Genomic DNA, 20,242 nt, shown 5'->3' with positions numbered 1-20,242 from the left:
TAAAATAGGTAGCTACACCTGGCTTAGCATGTTGTGATAAAAGGAGTTACGCACGAACAGCATTTTACTACTGTGGAGTCAGTTTCGTACTAACACAGAGGTCGCAAACTGAGTAATTTACAGGATCTAATCAGGCTTCTACATTGTACTAACGCAAGCGACACAAAAGACTGATTTTTAGATGAATTATTATGGAAACAAAACTATTTAACTCACTACTGTAGCTCTATCAGTAATGACAGCTTTCAATATCTGCTTGTTCCTCAATCAATATCACATTTAAGAGCCACTTGAAACCCGTATTATCAGTATTTTGTCTGATATCTAGCTACCGGCACCTCCATATGAAATGTTGAATCAGAGCTTCGCACACTGAAAAGACAACACTAACATTACCTCAAACTTAGTAGCTCTAGAGATGCAAGGAACGCTGTAGCAATTAGCCCCGCAAAAACTTGAGTTCCATCTGATCAAACATTTTACTGACACGAGTTTGCCGTAAACGGCTCGCACGTTGTCGTCTCCGCGTTTATTTACGCTCGATGAAACACGCAATATTGCTATCACTTAGTACAGCAATACTGGCCGAGAACAAATAAGTAAGCAGATATCACCCACTTCAATTATTTACCAACAATACCACACTATTCGGCAGCGTGTTAAGCTTGATATTGGCCCGCACATATGATGAGAGGTAAATAAAACATCCGGCTGAATGGCTGGTATGTCGAGTCATATTCACTCACTATTCATCTAAATGCGTATTATATTCCCGTGACTGTTTCCATTGGACTTTCATATAACAAGATCAGAACAGGAAATTCGAAACGTGTTAGCAGCTCAGAAGGAACACTCTCGAGAGGTCAAACCTTTCAGCAAACAGTTCCCGCGTGTCGTGAAACTTTTTTGAAAAATACTGTCATTGAATTACGCAAGAAATCAAAAGTTTACCCGTGACCAGCTCATGCAGAAATGAACACAACAGCACAAGCCGAGACAATAGCATCAAATTATCTTTTTGTGCTTGAGACGTTATTTATTATTTTCATATCTATTGTTCTTAGGGCCGAAAGGAACGTGACTTGAGCTGAACGTGGTTTACAGCAGTTTAACAATTTCTAACTGATTCCATGAAAGTTGAAGCCACTCCCAGGGAAAAAGCCAAGTACATCACGTACAAGGTCAACTTGTGTATCAGTTCTTAAAATAGACCTCCACCAAGCAGAAAATCGGCGCCGACAATATACAATATTGGGCCTATTCCGGGACGTATGGGCCTCCTAAACCGATATTCCATTCTTAGTTATAAATAAAATAAAAAACAGCTGCATGCTGAGTGATTTCTTAACCTTAACCCGTTGACAAGAAGTTATTTCGGTACTCCTGGTGACTGTACGAAGATGCGGAAAATAATGTACAAGGAACTGAGTACTCAGTGGTAGCAATTCAATCCACCGGTAAACGACGTAATTGATCGCTGGGAAACAAAACAAAACTAGAGTGAAAAAAGTTCAAATTCCGAAACCCTGCTTTGTAGTAAGATAACAGGCGATATCAAGTTTTATACCACACTTTGATCGCTCGTGCTATTTTTACATACCTCTTGTCGAACTTCCTGAGCCTAATATTTTTGCGCGCTAATGCACGCATGATAACACTTGATTTTCTTTTGATTCTGCATTACTTGTTACTATAGGAAATCAAGTAAATAACGAATCTGAAGCCCAACAATTAACCAGTAACAATACTTATACAATACAAGTAATCTTCATTACCTATACTGTTAGGGTGTAATAACGTATTGTTGGTCGATAGTTGACTTTTTAACGTTCTCAGACATACTTTTGACATGCTGTGAGTCTGCCAGTATTGTTCTCATGAAGATCCTTTACTCCATATTGTTCAAATGTCTTTGCTTTACCGTGTTTCTGACGTCTCCGTGTTTCGTGATCGGCCTGACAGTTGTTTAAAGCTTATCTAGTGGCGGGCCATTTGTTCCACATTTTTTCGCGGAAATACACTTAGGATTAACTCTGTAGACTGCCCCTAATGTTCATATCAGATCTAATCCCTGTGAACTGAAATTAACCTCGACAGCTCAGCCTCTTGTTACCTCATAACAAATCAATATGGGCACCGCAACCTGCGTGCTCAGCGCGGGTCTCGTGCAGGTCCCGAGTGGGTCCCGTGTGGTCTTGTCACATGCATCATACCACACATAATAGTTCTCTGAAAAATCATTAACATCTCAACATTTTGATAGCGGGAAGACCAACAAACAAACAAACAAACAAATATCGTACGTAAATAAATAAATAGAAATGAAAAAAATAAATACAAACTTAATTCAGACTAATTAAAAAAACAAAAGGAAGAAAGCTAAAAGCTTCTAATTGTATAAGATACTTGTAAAGGTTGTAAAAGTATTCTGGACTGCTACCTCTATCATGGAGGAAGACGACTAGAAACTATTCAGAGGGTCTGTGAAACGCAAATGGCGTCAACAACAACTTAATTCTAGCGAATGTTACAGTTTGCTAACATCTAGTTCATGATCAATTAGTCTTTGTAACAGGATGCTTACTCATACATAGGTTTGCAAAGAAGCTTCGAAATAATGAACCCTGTTTACGCAGAGATGTCTAAATTATTCTCTTAAAACTATCATTTTTTGCGGTCATCGTAGCTGTCACAGCCATTACCTGACGAACGAGTGCCTGCTAAAATATATCACATGATTTCGACCTTTGCTTCTCTTTACAAAAAATAGAACACCACTTGATAAAATTGTTACGATTTTTGTCCGAGTCTTTACTTAAAAAAAATATGATTAATACAAAACAACAATATAGACTTTCTGTCCACACTTGCTTGGCGACAAAATATAGATCAGCGAAAAGAATGTTACTAACTCAACATGACTTCATTGTATCTTCTCGTAACTAACAACAAATATATCAACCAAATATTGTTTGAATTGTCTTCGTACTGGACTTGCGTGAATCAATATCAATGAAAATAAATCTTTGACTGAAAATGTGATTTTGCATATAAAGACAGATGTATAACTGTAAATGATGTTTACTATTGTTGAACAGCTAAAGCGATTTCCTTTGTTGTTGTAGTTTTCTATTGGTTGACACCGAAGTCAATGGAGTAGAAGTTGGGAAATGACTGCTGCTGCTCAGCGCCAAGATATCAGAGCATCAAAATTTGTCAGGATTCAACGAGGCCAAGTCCTTGTATTGAAAGTCAAGGATGTCAGTCATATGAACGCGACATTCCCCAGGCCGAGTGTTTGAAGTAAATCGAAAAATACGAAACCATTGAAAGCAAACTGATACAAATATGATCATCGACTACAAATATTGACCAAAAGTCAACCAAAGATGCCATTTTGCATGACATATAAGGAAAAACAAAAGCCTTTTCAGTCCTTAAACTGATCAAAGAATAATTTCTCCTGCAAATATCAAAATAGACAGCCATGCAGGTCATGAGAAAACACTGGCTGATCTGCAAGGGTGGCTGAATCGTCCTGACCAACACTAAACAGTTTTACTACCGAGAGCAAAACAAATGAATGAAAACTAGTAAGATCTGAAGATTTGTGTTAAATTTGTTAAAGGTAGTGTGGCAAGGTTATAAAGCATGAAGCTGACAGACATCGGTAAACTGATGTCTCCAAACACCCAAATTACACTGAATCAATGTTACAGAATTCAAGGCGGTTTCCATTCGATCATAAATTCCGTTTTGAATTTTCGTGCATCACTAGTAGCGAACGGGGCAACATTTTCTGGTCACTTGTACCGGACTGGAGAATGCCTCCGAAATATTCAGAAAAATAGAACGACCTCGTAAGTTATACACTGGCATAAATGTTTCAACAAATTCCTCCAGGGATTTTCCGGAATTAACAGTAAAGTGGTTCATATTTGACACATTCAATCGTTCTGATTTTCTAGAACCTTAACCAGGAAATTTCCGAACATCAGTTTGCTCCGTTTCGAAATTCCGGAAAAAGCGCCCACGGTTCCTCAGACTTGAGCGTGTACTTCATGTAAGCAGTTTGCTAGAAAGCTATTTGAATGACATGTTTTGCCATGGTGAGACATGCAGCTGTTCTTGGCGATACTCACTTGACATAAGCAGACAAAATACGAACTGTGCATTCAGAATGATCTCTGAAAACTTATTAATTCAGAAGAACAACCAAACTATCCCTGCGACTGCAAGGGCCGATTGAAACAAGCATCCTTGTAAGTGGCAGATCGGTTGGTATGTGAGTGCATGTGCCGTTCTGTTCATAGCGATCTTAGGTTAATTGCAAGTCATTATCAAGCCTAGGAATAAGTCGACATTATGCCTTCTATAGCACAATTTAAGCTTCTTCTAATCAGCCATCCTTTTGTGTGCGTCGTTGTCAGCGAAAATAAACGAAGGTTTCTGTATTGTCCTTGAACAAAATCGTCACTAAAGCACTAGCCAAGCCATTCGAGTCGGCCGGCCAACAGCTTAATGTTACCTTCATCAAACAATATGTTATGTCCCTCGAATCACCAGGAAATTAAACTCGGGAAATAATTACAACCGAGTGGAAAATACCCTTACTGCCGAAACGTCTATAGCTACCTCTTAAAAGTAATCGAAATTAAGAACTACCATAAAGTTTTGTATCTTTCGGTAGGGAGAAAAGCGTTGTTTATTTTTTTCACTCTCAAAAAGAAATGATTTTATTCAGGACAACATTTAATATCCGGCCGCAAGAAAAGTCTTCCCTAACCAAACAAGTCCCACAGCGCCGGCAAATCAACCGAAATTACTGAAGCGACCATTTTAACAGACAGCATTACATGAACTCATCACAAGAAGCAAGTTAGTTTTACCGTGTGAATTCTTGTCTTTCTGACTCCTTTTCTCGTGGGTTTACTTTCGAATGGATTCTCCAGATACGGACAAAACGCGCCGATAGAACAGTAAACACACATCCACGGCGCATCAAACTCTAGGGCCTCGGCGGGAATAGCGGGATGATGACACTCTTGATGATAGCCTGAAAATAAAAACATGGAATTCACTTAAATTGAATTGGAGCTGCAATTAGCAAAGGTGTAATTTGGTTTCAGGCTTCCATCTAATCTATTGGTGTCAGCAACCGTTTCAGTTGATTCCGGCTAAAAACTCTTGGCAACCTAATTATTTTCACTACGTTTATATACGCACGCAAAAAAAAGGGAATCGCCAAAAGTCGTGCTTTCCGGCTTCTTTAATTTTTAAAGAATGCTGTGGTCAACAGAAAGGTTGAATCGATCAAGATGCGGCTAAAATTCACCGAGATTACCATGGAGTAAACGCACTGCTTTAGCTATCAGCCAGCTTTAAATCGTGACACAAAAAAGCGAACAGAACACGGATACAAAAAAAAAGACATGCTTAAAATCTAACATTGTCGATTGAACTAACCAAGCAAAGTTGTCAACAAGCGGCAGACTAGGTTAGATGTTAGATGGAACCATTTGTCTCACATAACCACCTGCGCTTAACAGACAGTCACTGTAAACACCTTCTCAGCCCGCCATCTTGACTGAACAAATTTTCAAATATAGGTGCGTTCACGCTATAGTTAAGTCACTCTTTCGCTTCGTTTTGTTTACACGTCGTCAAGAAAATATAGGTGAAAATTATTATGTACTTCGCATTCGAGTTATTCACACCTGGTCTGAATATGAACCGAAAACTGGAGCAAAATTATTAAAAAACGAAGCAGATAAATGCACGTGGGCGAAAAAGTGTAATATTCACAAGGCTGCACGGAATTTCCAATTAAAACGTATCTCTCGCATAATTTCTAAGCACTAGGTATCGAACCGAGAGTCCAAAAATCAGTTTCCGGGTAAAGAAACGACGAAGATTGTGCAACACCATTGTCCGCAACCCGAAAGCAAAAGGTGGAATATGTTATCGGTAACTCTTTGTTGCGTAATTAAAAAATATATACAAGATATACCAGAGCGAAACACAAGTATATGACTACTTTCATCTGGTCGGCTTCCTTGTTTCAGTTTCACAAAATATTCCCTTACCGCACTCTCATAACACAGGCGATGAAAATCCTTAATTTGCTTTTCGTAAAAATATTGCCAGGGAGAAATGCGTCTGAACTGCGAACAACACTATAGCACCGGAGAAGCAAGACAAGAGCAGCTGAAGAAACAGCACACCAACTTTCGGTTGGACATAATTTCGTTCAATTAATGGCCATTTGCAGAACAATGGCGGGGCTAGAAATGAGTAAACATCGGCAATTATTCCAAAAGTGAAGTGTTTGCAAGAGAAACAGATAAAATGAGGGGAAAGAGAGTAGACTTCTTATGAGCTGTCAAGGAAGCGAGGAATTCTCGGTAATAACATAAAAACACAACACACACAACTGAACCAATCGCTTTCACCTGTGTTTGTGTCCCTTTGTCAGGTGCTTGCTGATAGATCAGAGAACAACTAAAACACAGGAAATTGGCTGTAAAACTCGTTTCCGTTGTGTGTCAGCCGTGACTATACGAGTGCAAAATTTAATTCAAGCTTGTGAATTTTCACTGGGACGGCAAGAATGGGTCAACACTATTATATGCTGCTGGCCGCTCACGTTTTAAAAACGACTTAAGTATGAGGACACAACAAGAAAGTCAAGTCTAAAAACGATCAAAGTGCTTGTCCATCACAGGCAGATAAAACAAACTTTAAACTCTCCCTGAACTAACAAGTGAAAAATCCCTCCTACCACGAGAAATTAGCTACAAGGCGAGAAATCGCTAAAATCTATCGGCCATTTTAGACTTCCGCTCTATTTAGGTCTTTGTCATGATGGATGACGTTTTTAAAACTTCAAAATGTAATATTAGAATGACACAAGATAACAAGAGAAAACCTCCAGTGGCGGAAAAGCTTTCCAAAAACTCTATTACGGAAATAACTGGGCAAATACCAACATAAACCTTAAATAACGTGCAATAGAAACTATCACAAGCGAACAGGAGCCAAGAGTCTGGCGAGGATTCACCAAACAAGAAACTTCACCTAAGAATGTTAATTCAGGAAAGAGTCCCACTGCGCTTTTGTTCGACAAGATCAGAGCGTCTCTTCATGAAGAAAAGCAAGTTATAACTAAAACAAAAACAACACAATTCACAATACACAGTCTGCGACTTGAACGGCTGCCATCTGCCTTCACATCTCGACATATTCTACGCTTTTGTTTGTTTTCCACAAAGAACGACAAAATTGAAAAACTGTTCTCTCTGATTAGGAATAAACATTACAAGAAAAGAGAGTGTGTTCATACAAACTTCAGCAACCGTTTCACCTGTCTTCAAACTGCCACTTATTTCCGACGGAGAGCGAGCGCGTTGTCACTTATTTTTGACAGGAATATTAAATATTTCCCCGCTCGGCGACCTATGTCAACTTAAACTTGACTTCAAGCACATAAGATAAATTAAGAATTTTACAACTTTGCCTTTACAACGTTTTCTTGTGAAACCGCACTTTGCTTTCGATGTTAAAACAATACACTTTCATAACGAATTAGACCGAAAATAAAATACAAACACAAATGAAAAATGAACGCCAACTATAAAATCCTATCTTTTCAGGATTGGAAACGAAGAAAAGAAGGTTTAAATGACAGACTGTGATGACAAATGATAGAAAAATAACTCACATTCATATTCATCTGGCGAGCCGCCAGATAGACCGGAAAATCTCCAATCTCAACACTGAAGAATCATCATCCGTTTGGAAGACACCACACCAAATATTACCGGCGAGCAGGAAATCCACGAATGTAAAGGCGGAATTAAATAAAAACAAAATATTCACCAAAAAAATCACCAATACTTCTCTTTATGTTAGTGCGTTTGTTTATTTGGTAGTTTTTATTTTGGCGGATTGGAGTGACCCAGCAAAGAAAAAAATCAACAAGGAAGTTTAACGGTAGCATCATATAAAAGCTTTCCTTCCTGAAAGATAACAGGGCCAAAACATATTTATTATCAAGAGGAAGTTTGTACTTGTTAGAAATATACTTGATATACAGGTAAACGCAAAACCTCCCGCTTGCATTCACGGTGTGACGTCACTCCACGTTAAGAAAGTGGCTGGCCGCAACCAATGTTGAATCCAAAACTGAGCTGACCACGCGACTGTACGTCAGAACTGCTTTCAGTCCACGCCCGTCATCTCGTCCGTGTAGAAATGACGAAGCAGGACACAAGCGTAAACAACAATCTATCCGACATTCTCTACACATACTAATGACTGAAATCTAACAACAAATGAGAATGTGTTCCTTAAATTCCAAAACCAAAAACACCAAAACGTTTGGGGTTTGTGCTATATATACATGTATTTTAAGTTTTGTCTCTGTCTGACGTTTTTTCTGTGGAAATAGTTGATCGATAACTACTGACTTATGATCGGCGAAAGTAACTGTTAGTGTCCAGAACAGAATATATATACAGAGCATTCAAAAGACCTTGGTGCCGGACTAGCGTCAACTACGAAATGATCAGGATGTTCCACGGTAAAAACAATGCAAAGTAAAAACAGCATTGAATCAAAGACAACGAAAAGAAGTGAAACGGATTTGGCTGACATCACATGTCAAAATAACAACTTCGACTACAACTGTTTAAACATGGCGGAGGTACGCTGACAACAATGCTCCGACAAACGTATTGACGTAACTGATTGCTCTGTCATCCACAGACAGTGACAACATGGCTCTCTTTCTCCTTTGCTTTCCTTATCGTTGAGGAGAGAGACCGCTGTCGCTGCTGGTCACGTGACCACCCAGAGACTGGATGGTAAATAAATTTGTTGTTTGGGGGCGGGGGGATGAAAGAGTGTTTTGATTGTTGCTGTGGTCTAGTACGTTAATTTCGAATCCTCGAGAAATAGCTTAAGTGATGTACCCTGGATAAATATATATTTCGTTTCACCTCTGTGAAGCTCAGAATACGGCTGGAGAATTTGAAAGATGTACTGCCCGAGTGTGGCTTACAGCGATCGCGTTGCTTTTGCTTCAGTTACCTCATGAACAAAATATTCGTTGACCCTTCCGCTTGTGTCACACGTGACTAGCCGCGACCTGGGTCTCTCTCATCAACGACAAGGGAGCAAAGGAGAGAGAGAGCCTAGAATCAAGTTGACACAATGAAGTTAAGATGTAGATCAATAACGCACAAACGTTTCCTTCTAGTGAAGGAAAACTTGTTAGTTGTGGAGGACTTGATTTGTCGTTATCGACAACTTGACACATACACAAGCTATTTATCATAATAAAAATAAAAATAATAATAATAATAATAATAATAATAATAATTTTCGTTTTGTGGTCTTAAATCATAATAATAATAATAAGCGCCCTTACGCGAGGAGGGTCTTGGATATCGAACAAGGAACTTTTACACCCCTTATTTTCACGTCAACAGGCGGCATGGGAAACGAGTGCTTGCAATACCATTCCAGACTGGCGCAGCTGATCTCCATCAAGGAAGGAGAACATTATGCTAAAACAATCTCCTGGATAAGAGCAAGGACATCCTTCGCTTTACTAAGATCCGCACTAATCTGCCTAAGAGGTTCAAGAGCTAGAAGGAAAGCCTTTTGTCACTTTAAGAACATTGATATTGACGTTGAAACCCAGGAGGGAGCCATTATGTAAACACTGTTGAAATAGGTCTTAATAGTTTATTTCTTTTATTTACTTTTACCTTGTAATATACCGATATTGACGTTGAAACCCAGGAGGGAGCCATTATATAAACACTGTTGAAATAGGTTTTAATAGCTTATTTCTTTTACTTACTTTTACCTTGTATATACCAATTTGTATGGAATATGTTAATTAATAATAATAATAATAATAATAATAAACCTTGATATAGGGGGCTCACTTCACTGAGAAGTGGTATTCTGTGAGGCCCTGTGTACTATGACTCTCAGCCTCGTCCCTAACTGTGCTTGCGGTGTATGACATATGTAAACTGCAGACTTTTCAACTAATGTCGTACTCCCATTTTCGTAACCGAGATCTAACCGTAAACAGGCAAACCTGAGTGATATTCAGTCTAACCTGAGCGCTATTTTGGCATAAATGATCTCTGCACTCTTCAGCCTCAGTCTGCACATTCGTACAGCCCCGTGCTTGCGTCTTCGTCTTGCTGTTGATTTATACCCGTACACAACATACCATTATCAATTCCGTCAGTTGTAGACTCGTCTTAGAAAGAGAAGCTTGTACAATCTAGTAATCCAAAGTGAACATTGCCCACTAACGTGAAGTTTCAGTTGGTGTACTTGGACAATAACTTCAGCGTCCAAAATGCTGGTTGAATTAGTCGAATCAGTATATCAAACTGACCGTGTGAAGCAGCACGCCTTCTGTTTTTAAACAGAAAACAGGCCCACCGATTTTGACGTTATTTAAACCAGCGCGAATGCTCTCTCTCATCTGCTTATCAGCTGAAATAACTGAATGCTTTTGTTTGCTAAGACATACAGAGCTTTTTACGGAAACTAACTCTGCATCAAGGGAAGAAATTTAGACTTGGAATAACAAAACGTCCCTCATTTTTCTCCCTTTTGTTGGTTAGGACATATGGTGCTTTCTATGGAATCCAATCCTTCATCAAGGGAAGACTGAAATTTAGCTCCTAAGTAACACAACGTCCTCAATTACTTTTGACATTAAGACGTCCAGTGCTTTTCAATGAACTAGAAGAAATTTACAGATCTTGCAAGACAAAACTTTTAGTTTCATATTAGTATCTTCCTTCCACCAGGAACGCGCGAAAAAACCGCGCTCTTATTTCACAACATCCTTAAGCAAAAATAAATAAATAGGAGACTATGAACAGGTTCATCCACTCTTGAAAAGAAATGAATAGTATGTTTTTAAAGGCAAATTGAAGTATCGCTCTTGATGTATCTTAGAGACATGTGCTGGCTAGCAACAGCTACCTTTCCTGCGGAATGTAGTTCGCCTTGACCGGTTGGCTAATAATCACAACAAGGTTTGTACAAATGGAACAAAATATAACTATTGTGCTAACTATGTACCCCATGCGCACCTTCTAAAAGCGCACCAGCTCTCTGCCACAAAAACCCAACGCGCGCGGTAAGTTTTGGAAATCAGTCTCGCTTCTTTGAAGTACTGAGAGACAGAGCGAAACAAAATTCACGAATAGGTTTATAGACAAGTATTTAAAGCGACACCGATTTAAATCGTATTTTGTCCAGTGCGTGACCTGATTCCTAATCATCATTGACGCCAGCTTTAAAGCTAAGACGTAGGGCGAAGGGCCATCTTTACACCGACTACCGGCCACACACTGAACATTTGAGCATATGGATGAACGGTACAGCGCATTCGATTATCATAAAAGCCTACTTGAATCAGGACCACGACTATGGAAAATACCACATGACAAAACTTACTTTATACATCACAAAAATACTGGCCGAGAGGACTATAAATTGAAGTTCGCAGCATTTAGACTTTAAACATTGTTTGCTCTATTTTTCGTCTACCGATTTATACATCTCGCACTGATCCGTTGTCTGTTTTTCCACTGCTGATTTACATACCTCTGAAAATAGTCAGCCTCTAGCTGATTACGGTATCAATTGCAATCGAGCTTCTAACACTACCTGGTTGTTATTCGCTCGTTTTCGGCTTCAAATGTCTACTTGAAATTCCAAATTAATTCAATGCAAACATAGATGCCCGCTGTTGTGGGTTTGAAAGCCAGACTCGCCCATGTTTACGTGTGAACAATTATTGAATAATCAGAAACTGAAAAAAATCAATCATGCTCCTGGAGACAAAACTGAAAACGCCGAGATATAATACTGAAAACTTTCTATAGCTGCGTCCATGGACGATAAAAAAAGCTTCCTTCTACAAATTATTTTTGGCACTGCAGTTAAATGAGTTATTGGACCGGCCGGCCGATCAGTAAACGTTTTATGTGTTTTTATATAAACAAAACGGCCGGGAGATTAGGCAAAGTTTATGCCGCCAACAGACCTTTACTGTCCAAACGTTATAGAGCCTAGGATGGTCAATGTAATCCCAAACAGCCACATTCGCCGCTTTACACTTTTCAGTGACCAACTTAAGCTGAATTTGTATGCAAATTTAGGTTTAAGAAACTGATATAAATTTTGTCGGACACGGATTAAGTAGAGAACAGCAGAATTTCTACTTTCTGACGCTAAAGGTTTCTACCCTGGAGTAAACCGGACTAGCCTTACAACAACATTTAACGTTTACACGCAAACATCGTGAAAGACAAACGTACAAATCAGTACAGTATAACAAACGCTATATGTGACGGCGATCTTGGCCGCAACGTTAACGAGACATAGAGGACTCTTTAAAGAAAAGTGAAAAACTTGAGCCAACCTTGACAGCTATTGTTCAGCAACAGCAGCAGCAGTTAGTCTTTCGTTCAATCAATTCGAGACCGCCTCAGTTACTCAACCTCTCAAAGGAAGCCACGACAGTCGAGACCTTTGATGTGCGAAAACGTTTGTTCCAGGTGAATATCCATGCCAACGGCACTGCTCGAAAAGAACTTTAATTCCCTTGAATGTGTGTGTTCACAATGACACTGCTGAGGTTATCACGGTCCGCCTCTGACAAGCAATGACTTTTGTTTAACGCGACGCTGGTCATTTGACATCACCATGAATGGTGAAAATGCTTTGTAGCAGTATGGTCTTTGTGTTCGTCGTGGAAGAACAAAGCGACTGGTTCAATGAGATTCGTGTTTGTGTTTTGTTAAACAAAAGAACACGACAGCCATGCACCTGGTGAAAATCCTCAAACAGTCAGAGTGGATCCGTCACTGTAGCAATGTCGAATGACCGGCGATTTCTCCGTTACAAATTCTACTACTCGCTAATCACGCCATAAAACTTCGAAAACCAAAAAGTAAATGACATTTTAAAACAGTGCAAAGCACTATCATAAATGTTTAGGCTCAACGTTCAGTGGTACGGAGCGCTAGTGACGGGTTTATTCAACGTTGGTCTGTAGTCGTTGTTTTAAGCAAAGCCATGTTTCACTGGCTTTAAGCCGTGTTTTACATTAATGGAGGGCCAGCTAGTAATGATTACAAATTGCTTTTGCAAGTATTCCATTACAATCTACTATAAAGGAAAATTTACGTCATAAATTCAATAATTCATAAACGCCCCCAAAAATTTCAATATCTTTCATAACAATGCTCACACCAATCGCACAATTGCAACTTACCAAAACTCATGACAACAAGAAGGTTTGGGACAAATCTATAACTGGTATAAAGACGGTTTAGGTCTAATGATATCTCAGACAGTGATTCTTTACTTTGAATACGTGTAAGACACTTGATTCATGAATTAACGTTTGCACATATCGATATCCTTCCTGACTGAAAACACGTGTGCTGCCAAAGGTACTAAAACCAGTAAATCAGCACAACCGCTACCCACTCTATCTCCATTGTTAGTTATCTGGAAAACATTTTAAATATCTTGAAGATTTTAAATATCTTAACGTCTTGAAGAAAAACATTTCTTTTGCTGTATGTTGTTTTAATTTGTTTTTGCTTTTATTAATATCTACATGTAGCCCCCCCCTCCCCCCCCCCCTGGAAGGGGGAGTGGGTAATCCCAGAAAAATTGGGTTGGGGTGTGCGGCTCGCTTTCCAAAACCCTTACCCCATTTATGACCAAAATCTGCAATTTTCCCTACCCTATTTATGACCTGACCAAAACTTTGATATCCTATTTATGACCATCGTGGCTGGCACAGTTGCCCTAAACATAATTTATGAAGGGCTTTTGTTGATGGTCTTATCAATAATGAAGCAAAACATACTCAGTTCAAGACAAGAGTGCAAAAACCATACCCTTTGGGGCCGCACACACCCATATAGCCCACATAAGGGAGTAATCCCCCTCCCCCCCCCCCCCCGCCCCCAGCCAAGTAACCCTGTCTGGATTTCCTAAATCGTGACAATAGCCATCCAGCCTTGACATCATGACATTTTTTTTGTCCTTTGCCCCTGGTTTGAGCAAACACAACAATGCTGACACAGAAAGATAAAAAAGTACATTATATATCAACAAGGGAAAATTTTGCTTTTTACTTGGCACCCATACTTGTGTGATCAGAGAACATACCGTAGTACCACATCCAGATGGAGACTAGTGTTGCTCTTTCATCCACTACAGGTTACCTCACCTCACCCCCCACAGCAGATAGTCAGGTAGCCGCACAAGAGTGGAGAAAGTGGGGATAAGTGCTTTACCATGGAAAACACAACACAAGACCCTAGTCTCCAGCTGGAGCAATTGAGCTGAATGGACTGAACTTTACACAAACACAGCTCCCACTCTAGAATAGCACTACACAACTTGCCCAACTATAAAATCCTCTAGCCCTGGACTATAAGACATGAATTTCTTCTCAAGGTAAAATATACATGTACCAAAGTTTGCAGGATAATTTTTATGATACTGACTCTCACTAGCAAGTGACACTTTTGAAGTTTCCAAAAGTCAAGACACCTCACAGATTGATATACTGTACTTGTCACAAAAACACTGTCCTTGATTTGTACAATAGCTTTTAGGTCACAAAAAAAGGGAACAAATCAGAATTACTGGTAATCAGAATTTAAGAAACAAGTCAATTGATCCATTAACAATGTCAGACACCATGCCACCTTAACTTTTCTTCAAGACAACTTGGCCAACATTTTCTTTACATGCAAAGGCATGGTGATTTGATTGTCTATTCACAGCTCAAGACACATCTTTAGGCTAATTAATGCTTTTACATCAGCGATGAGAAATATCTGGTCCAAATACACTGAGATGAAACCAACTAAACAAAAGAGAAATATATAATAACTAAAACTGACGTTTGAAGACCTGAAACTAAAATTTATCACTAAATAAGATTCATACCCTGGCCTGAAAATACACTTACACAAGACATACAGAGATATAACACAAGATTAAATACACTCTAGACTCACCATTGAGACATGTGCTGAGATGCAACATTAAAGAATCTAGTTTTATCTTGCTTGCTTGTGCTTAAACAAAACTCTACTGAAGGAGTTACAGCTGCTACGAAAGCCAGGTTTAAGCATCAATTGTTTCAGTTCATGATGTAAATATTTATGATTTCACGATCCGGACAAATTTTATGTTTACTTAATGTCTATGGGAAGATCAACCTGACTCTGTGCTAAGTTGATAATATTTTATTCAATAGGAAACCTGATCGTATTTCTCCTTACTTTAAAGATTCTCAGACAGATTAAGATCACAAGAACAAAGCAGATCACCTAATAAGAAAACACTGCCTTGACCAACTACCGTATTCTCAGAACTTGAAAGATTAAAAGAAAAACTTATCAATCACTAAATGAGAATTAATTAGGAGTTGGAATTAAAATGGTAAAAATAAAAGCTGCCATCTGCTGTGTGATGGATTAAAGTCATTGCTTCAGGAATAATATTTAATATGTTCAATAAACTGAAAGAGCCTGGCAACAAAGTATTGTCATGGCTCCACCAGGATCATGCGCAAACACTTGTAAAGTGACACAAATGGCCAAAATTACACTTAAAACCAACACTTCAGAACTCAAAAACACTCAGTGAGCTCAATACAAACATGTTTAATGTGTTTGTACTTTAGAGGCTCCAGCAAGTCTACAAGGAAGCTTTAGGGAGCTTTTATAAGATATCATCAAATTATGCAAATGAAGCAAAACCCGAATAAACTATTGCTACCATAAGCTGAGATCAAAAATAATTTTAAAAAGGTGCCCAGTCAGTAGCAGTATGTTAGTTTGTTACCCAAAATATGTGTTAGTTTAATGGAAAATAGACCTCATAGGCAAATCATGGCTCAAATTGTTTCACCACCTGTTAACACATGGGTTGACAAGTTCAGCCATCACACCTAAAAGCATTTCCTTTAATTACTTTGCCAGAAACATGATACTTTTCCAAATAATACTTAAATGACAAACTTCACCAAAGAGTTGTTGGGTTGTTATGCTGTACATTTATATACGTTTGATAACATTTGTGTAAGTCAAAAGGTGTTTGGAAGTTTGCAGGCAGGAGGAAATGGCACTTACAATCTATTTGACCTATCATTAGTAGCATGTGCATTTAGTCTTTACAGAAGCTAACCAATGGAAAGTCAGTCCACATGTATGTGCATCAAATGCACCTGTCACACATTAGTGAAATAATGATAATTTATGTCAAAAAGTATACCTTCCAAATACAGCAATTATTGAAATGTCTGGCAATCAAAAGACATTTCCTAGCAATATTCCACTTTTTTGTCCAGTACAATTTATAACTTCTTAAAAAATACATTGTAAGTTCATTATTGGAATAGAATGCCCGCTACAAATCTCACGTTTTTTGACAAAACTAGTATCAAAGGAAAACTCTTTTTTATAGCAGAGTGCTATCCAAAGCAGTGATATAACTATTGAAGGACTAGAGTGTACTCACTACAACGAATCACCCACAAAGAAAGTTCAACATAAAACACAACAAACTTTAAGATGATAAAATGTGAGTGGCTGGCTCTTTAGTGGAAATGATGTCTGCCAAGGTGCAACCATCTTAATACAATTGTACCTCACAGGTTGAAACAATTTCAAGATAAAACGAAAATTTGTTCCTAACATACAAAACATTTTGCTGTTAATACTAACAGTTGGTGTGAAGTCCTTTGTTGGCGATTTCCCACTAAATCTTAATCTGAGACAATACACTTTAAAGAAAAGATGGTGAATTATGGGCAAAAAGTCTTGAATGCATGTAATTAAAGAAGTCACACTGAATTGTGCTACTTGAGACACGAAGCAAGCCGACGCCGACGAAATTTGAAATGCATTCAGTTTAGCACCAACAAACGTTTCTTAATAAAACCAACAGGCTGTTATAAACAATTGTCACTGACTTTTCTCACTGTTCAATTGGGAAACTAATCTAGTTAACACCGGGAGTTATACAACGCCGGACATTCAACGAACTGACGAAATATCGTGTGTAAACCGATAAGATGTTAAAAAAAATGTTGCTACCTGCTGTACGGACGAGAATCAAGATTTCTGTCATTTAAACCTAGGAAAATTTAAAATTAAAAGTTAGACAAGAAAACGCGATTCGATCATTTTTAAAACATTTAGCGAACATTACATTTATTTCACTCGAATTTTATTCGTGATAGCTGTATTTGTATAACCATTTCAAAATACTTTAATCGTTCCATCAATCCAACAAAACTGAAACATTGTTTATTATTCGAAGTTTAATCTCCTTGTGCGCGAAGACTTTCAGCTGACAATTTTGACAACCACAACATCCATTAGCGAAAACGAAATATAAATACTACGAAACTACTATTTTAATCAGCCAGTGGGTGATAGGACTACTTCTGCAGAATAATGAATTCCACGGCTACTTACAAGTTCAGTATTTCGAACTAAAATTATATACTTCGGATAAAAACAGAATGAGTTTTTAATTTTGTACATCACATCAGTTAGAGTGACTCAATCATTTGGTTTCGAAGCAACAGCACTTCAGTCGAATTCTGTTCAGAACGCTGACACTTTCCCTTGGAAACCTTTGTGTAGTCCGTTCTTTTGAACATTTTGACTGAAACCACTCGCAAATCGACGTCAATATTCTTATTTTTGAAATCAATACAATCACATAAATAAAAGAAGACCTGTATCAATTTTTATCTCATCTGCTATTTTAATTTTATCAGAACATCATTTCGCCATTTTCCTCCAATTTTTCGTCGCTGAGTGAAACGCAAAGCGAACAAACTTTTATTTCTATAACCGGACGTTCAAGGAAATAATGACAAAATTTAGCGAGTCACTTTCGCGAAATATAAACATTTGCTACTGTTTAGGCTGAATAATTTGTGCCTCAGATAACTCACTTTCGCTAAAAAGCGTTTCAAACATAGAAAAACCAAAAGGTGAAGTGGTTTGGTTTTTGCGCCCTCATTGTTTCAACAATTCCACGTTGCACGGCGACCTGTCTTCTCCCTTCACAACAACGGCTTTGCAGCAGGTGGATTTACGTGAACTTTAATGGACGGCCTTTCTTTACCACATAACACACATGTACAGACAAGAAAATGATTACAGCATTGCGAAAGTTTACTTTTCTCTCCGTTTCAGAGATGCAGTAGCGTAAAATGGGAAGTAGAATATACGGAAGAAGTACTTACCGATCCCACACTTGTCACATAACACGATCTCGTTTGGTCGCAGCGAAGTTCCGTCTTTGCAAATGATACACACAATTTCAGCCGTCGTTTCTGTCACTGCGAGGAAATACAGAAGTAGCGTTAGCGAGGACAAAGAAATCCAATTATGCTATTCCTACGATATTACGCAAAGGAAGTTTTACCGAAAGAGAAAATGAAAACTTGCTAATTGCTTCCCACGAGAAGACAGAGGGAGCAAAGAACTCTGTGTGTCATACATGAAGAAACTTGGACCGGATTCTATCGATATTTTAGCTTACACATTGGTATATATTCTCCTGAATTGAATAAAGAAATTAAAGTGTAAGAATTAAAGACGAACCACTGTGAATTTTGGAAAATGGACATTCCTCAACAGAGTCATCGTCGAAGATTAGACTACACTTGGCAGAAACTCGGTCAATTTTCTGAATTTTCGCGTAAAACAGTTTGTCTTCCCATTCAGCCAACACGACATCTCCGAGCGCGAAGTTGAATTCATCCATTCCGTGAGCCCATTCAGAGCAAATTCATCCTCAGTGCTTCCATGCCACATTCATCCGTGTCCCACACTAGATGGCGAATTTCTGTAGTGCGATCAGACAAAGTAAAACACGGGACATTCGACGACAACACACAGTCCCTCCGTAACACCAGCCATTGCATTTGTGATTAAGCCTCGACTTCGTGTTACGTCAATGACGTTCAAACGAGAGCCGAGCTTTAAAGGATGCGGAGTTTTCCCTGGCGTCTATTTTCGCTTTAATCATGTTCAAACGCAAAAAAAATCTTCTTTCAGTGGATTCAAGGTCGATCTTTGCAAACTTACCTGCATTCAGAGAGCAACAGCATCGCTGAATGACTAATTTCGCTGTCGAGCCTTGGTTTCCGCTGCCATACTTCAATTAATTATGAAAAATTTCCCGCTATCAAGTTTTGTTTTACATTTATATCGGCTCCATTGTTATGATAAATACAGCCTGCACCTGTACAGACAAGCACTAAATTTGTATAAAAGCTTTGCCTTTTGGCTAACTTATCGCATCTCTGCTAGATTTGCACAACCCTGTTTTCAGTGCAACGTCAAAGACAGCTGAGCCCACAACCTCTAAGATATTTCTGTCAAAATTAAGCTTTACTGTTTGATTTGTATATTGGTTTGACAAAATTGAAAACATCACTAGTAATATTGCGCAAAAGGCAGGTTCGAGATCCTCTCGTACAACATCTCTCTTCCGAAGTCTCTCGTAAATCACCCTCAATTTCCTTCATTGTCACTGGCGCGCTTTTAAATTTGGACAGGCATTAGCGGCCATCAATTTCACTTGGCGCTCGAGTCCAACACACATCTGCTCAATTGTTTACGAGTTGTTTGGGAAATGCCTTCTTTCCTTACACGTGCCGCCGACTGGATAAGAAAAGCCTTCCGGAGTAGATAATTTTGATATCTGTTCGGCTCTTTCGCGTTTGACAACACCGTTGTTGTAATCTCGACAACAACGTCATTAGTGCTTGGGCGGTGAGCGCAGCCCTGAATTGAAACTATAAAAGGCGTATTTGATCAGTATGAAAAGTGCACGCGGAATCAAGACCAAAAAATCGAATAGGACGGCCCACCTATAAAGCGTGCTTTTTAACATTTACGCAATAAATTGCAAAGACGAATCTTGTTTGTTTTAAGTTGGACATATCCGCCCTAAAGCACTTTATTCGGGGCGCCCGTGATGTCTTTCATAAAGTTATTGATGAAGTATTTATTTTCCAAACGAGCAGGTGCAGATTCCCATAAAACCTTCTCAATTTGAGCAGCTGCTATGCAAGGAATTGTCACATGACGTGCTATCAGCAAGGACAATTCATTTCTCTAGCGCAGCAGAA

General features: G+C 38.7%; 1 protein-coding gene across 9 annotated transcripts in view; it reads right to left on the bottom strand.

Annotated features, from left to right (window-relative positions):
* Window positions 1-19,317, bottom strand: part of LOC145464430 (uncharacterized) — a 28,704-nt gene extending 9,387 nt beyond the window's left edge. Inside the window, exons 1-3 of one of the 9 annotated variants that reach the window (XM_081448319.1) lie at window positions 19,194-19,317; window positions 18,347-18,442; window positions 4,890-5,056 (exon numbers count right to left, since the gene is read on the bottom strand). In XM_081448319.1, coding sequence (XP_081304445.1) covers window positions 4,890-4,991 — 102 coding nt within the window. In that variant the 5' untranslated portion in view covers window positions 4,992-5,056; window positions 18,347-18,442; window positions 19,194-19,317. The other 8 variants (XM_081448318.1, XM_081448320.1, XM_081448323.1 and 5 more) reach the window with 8 other exon arrangements.
* Window positions 19,318-20,242: the final 925 nt, after the last annotated feature.

Source organism: Orbicella franksi, chromosome 12, assembly GCF_964199315.1.
Source record: "Orbicella franksi chromosome 12, jaOrbFran1.1, whole genome shotgun sequence".
Taxonomy (NCBI): Eukaryota; Metazoa; Cnidaria; class Anthozoa; order Scleractinia; family Merulinidae; genus Orbicella; species Orbicella franksi.
This window is presented reverse-complemented; position numbering and strand designations above follow the sequence as displayed.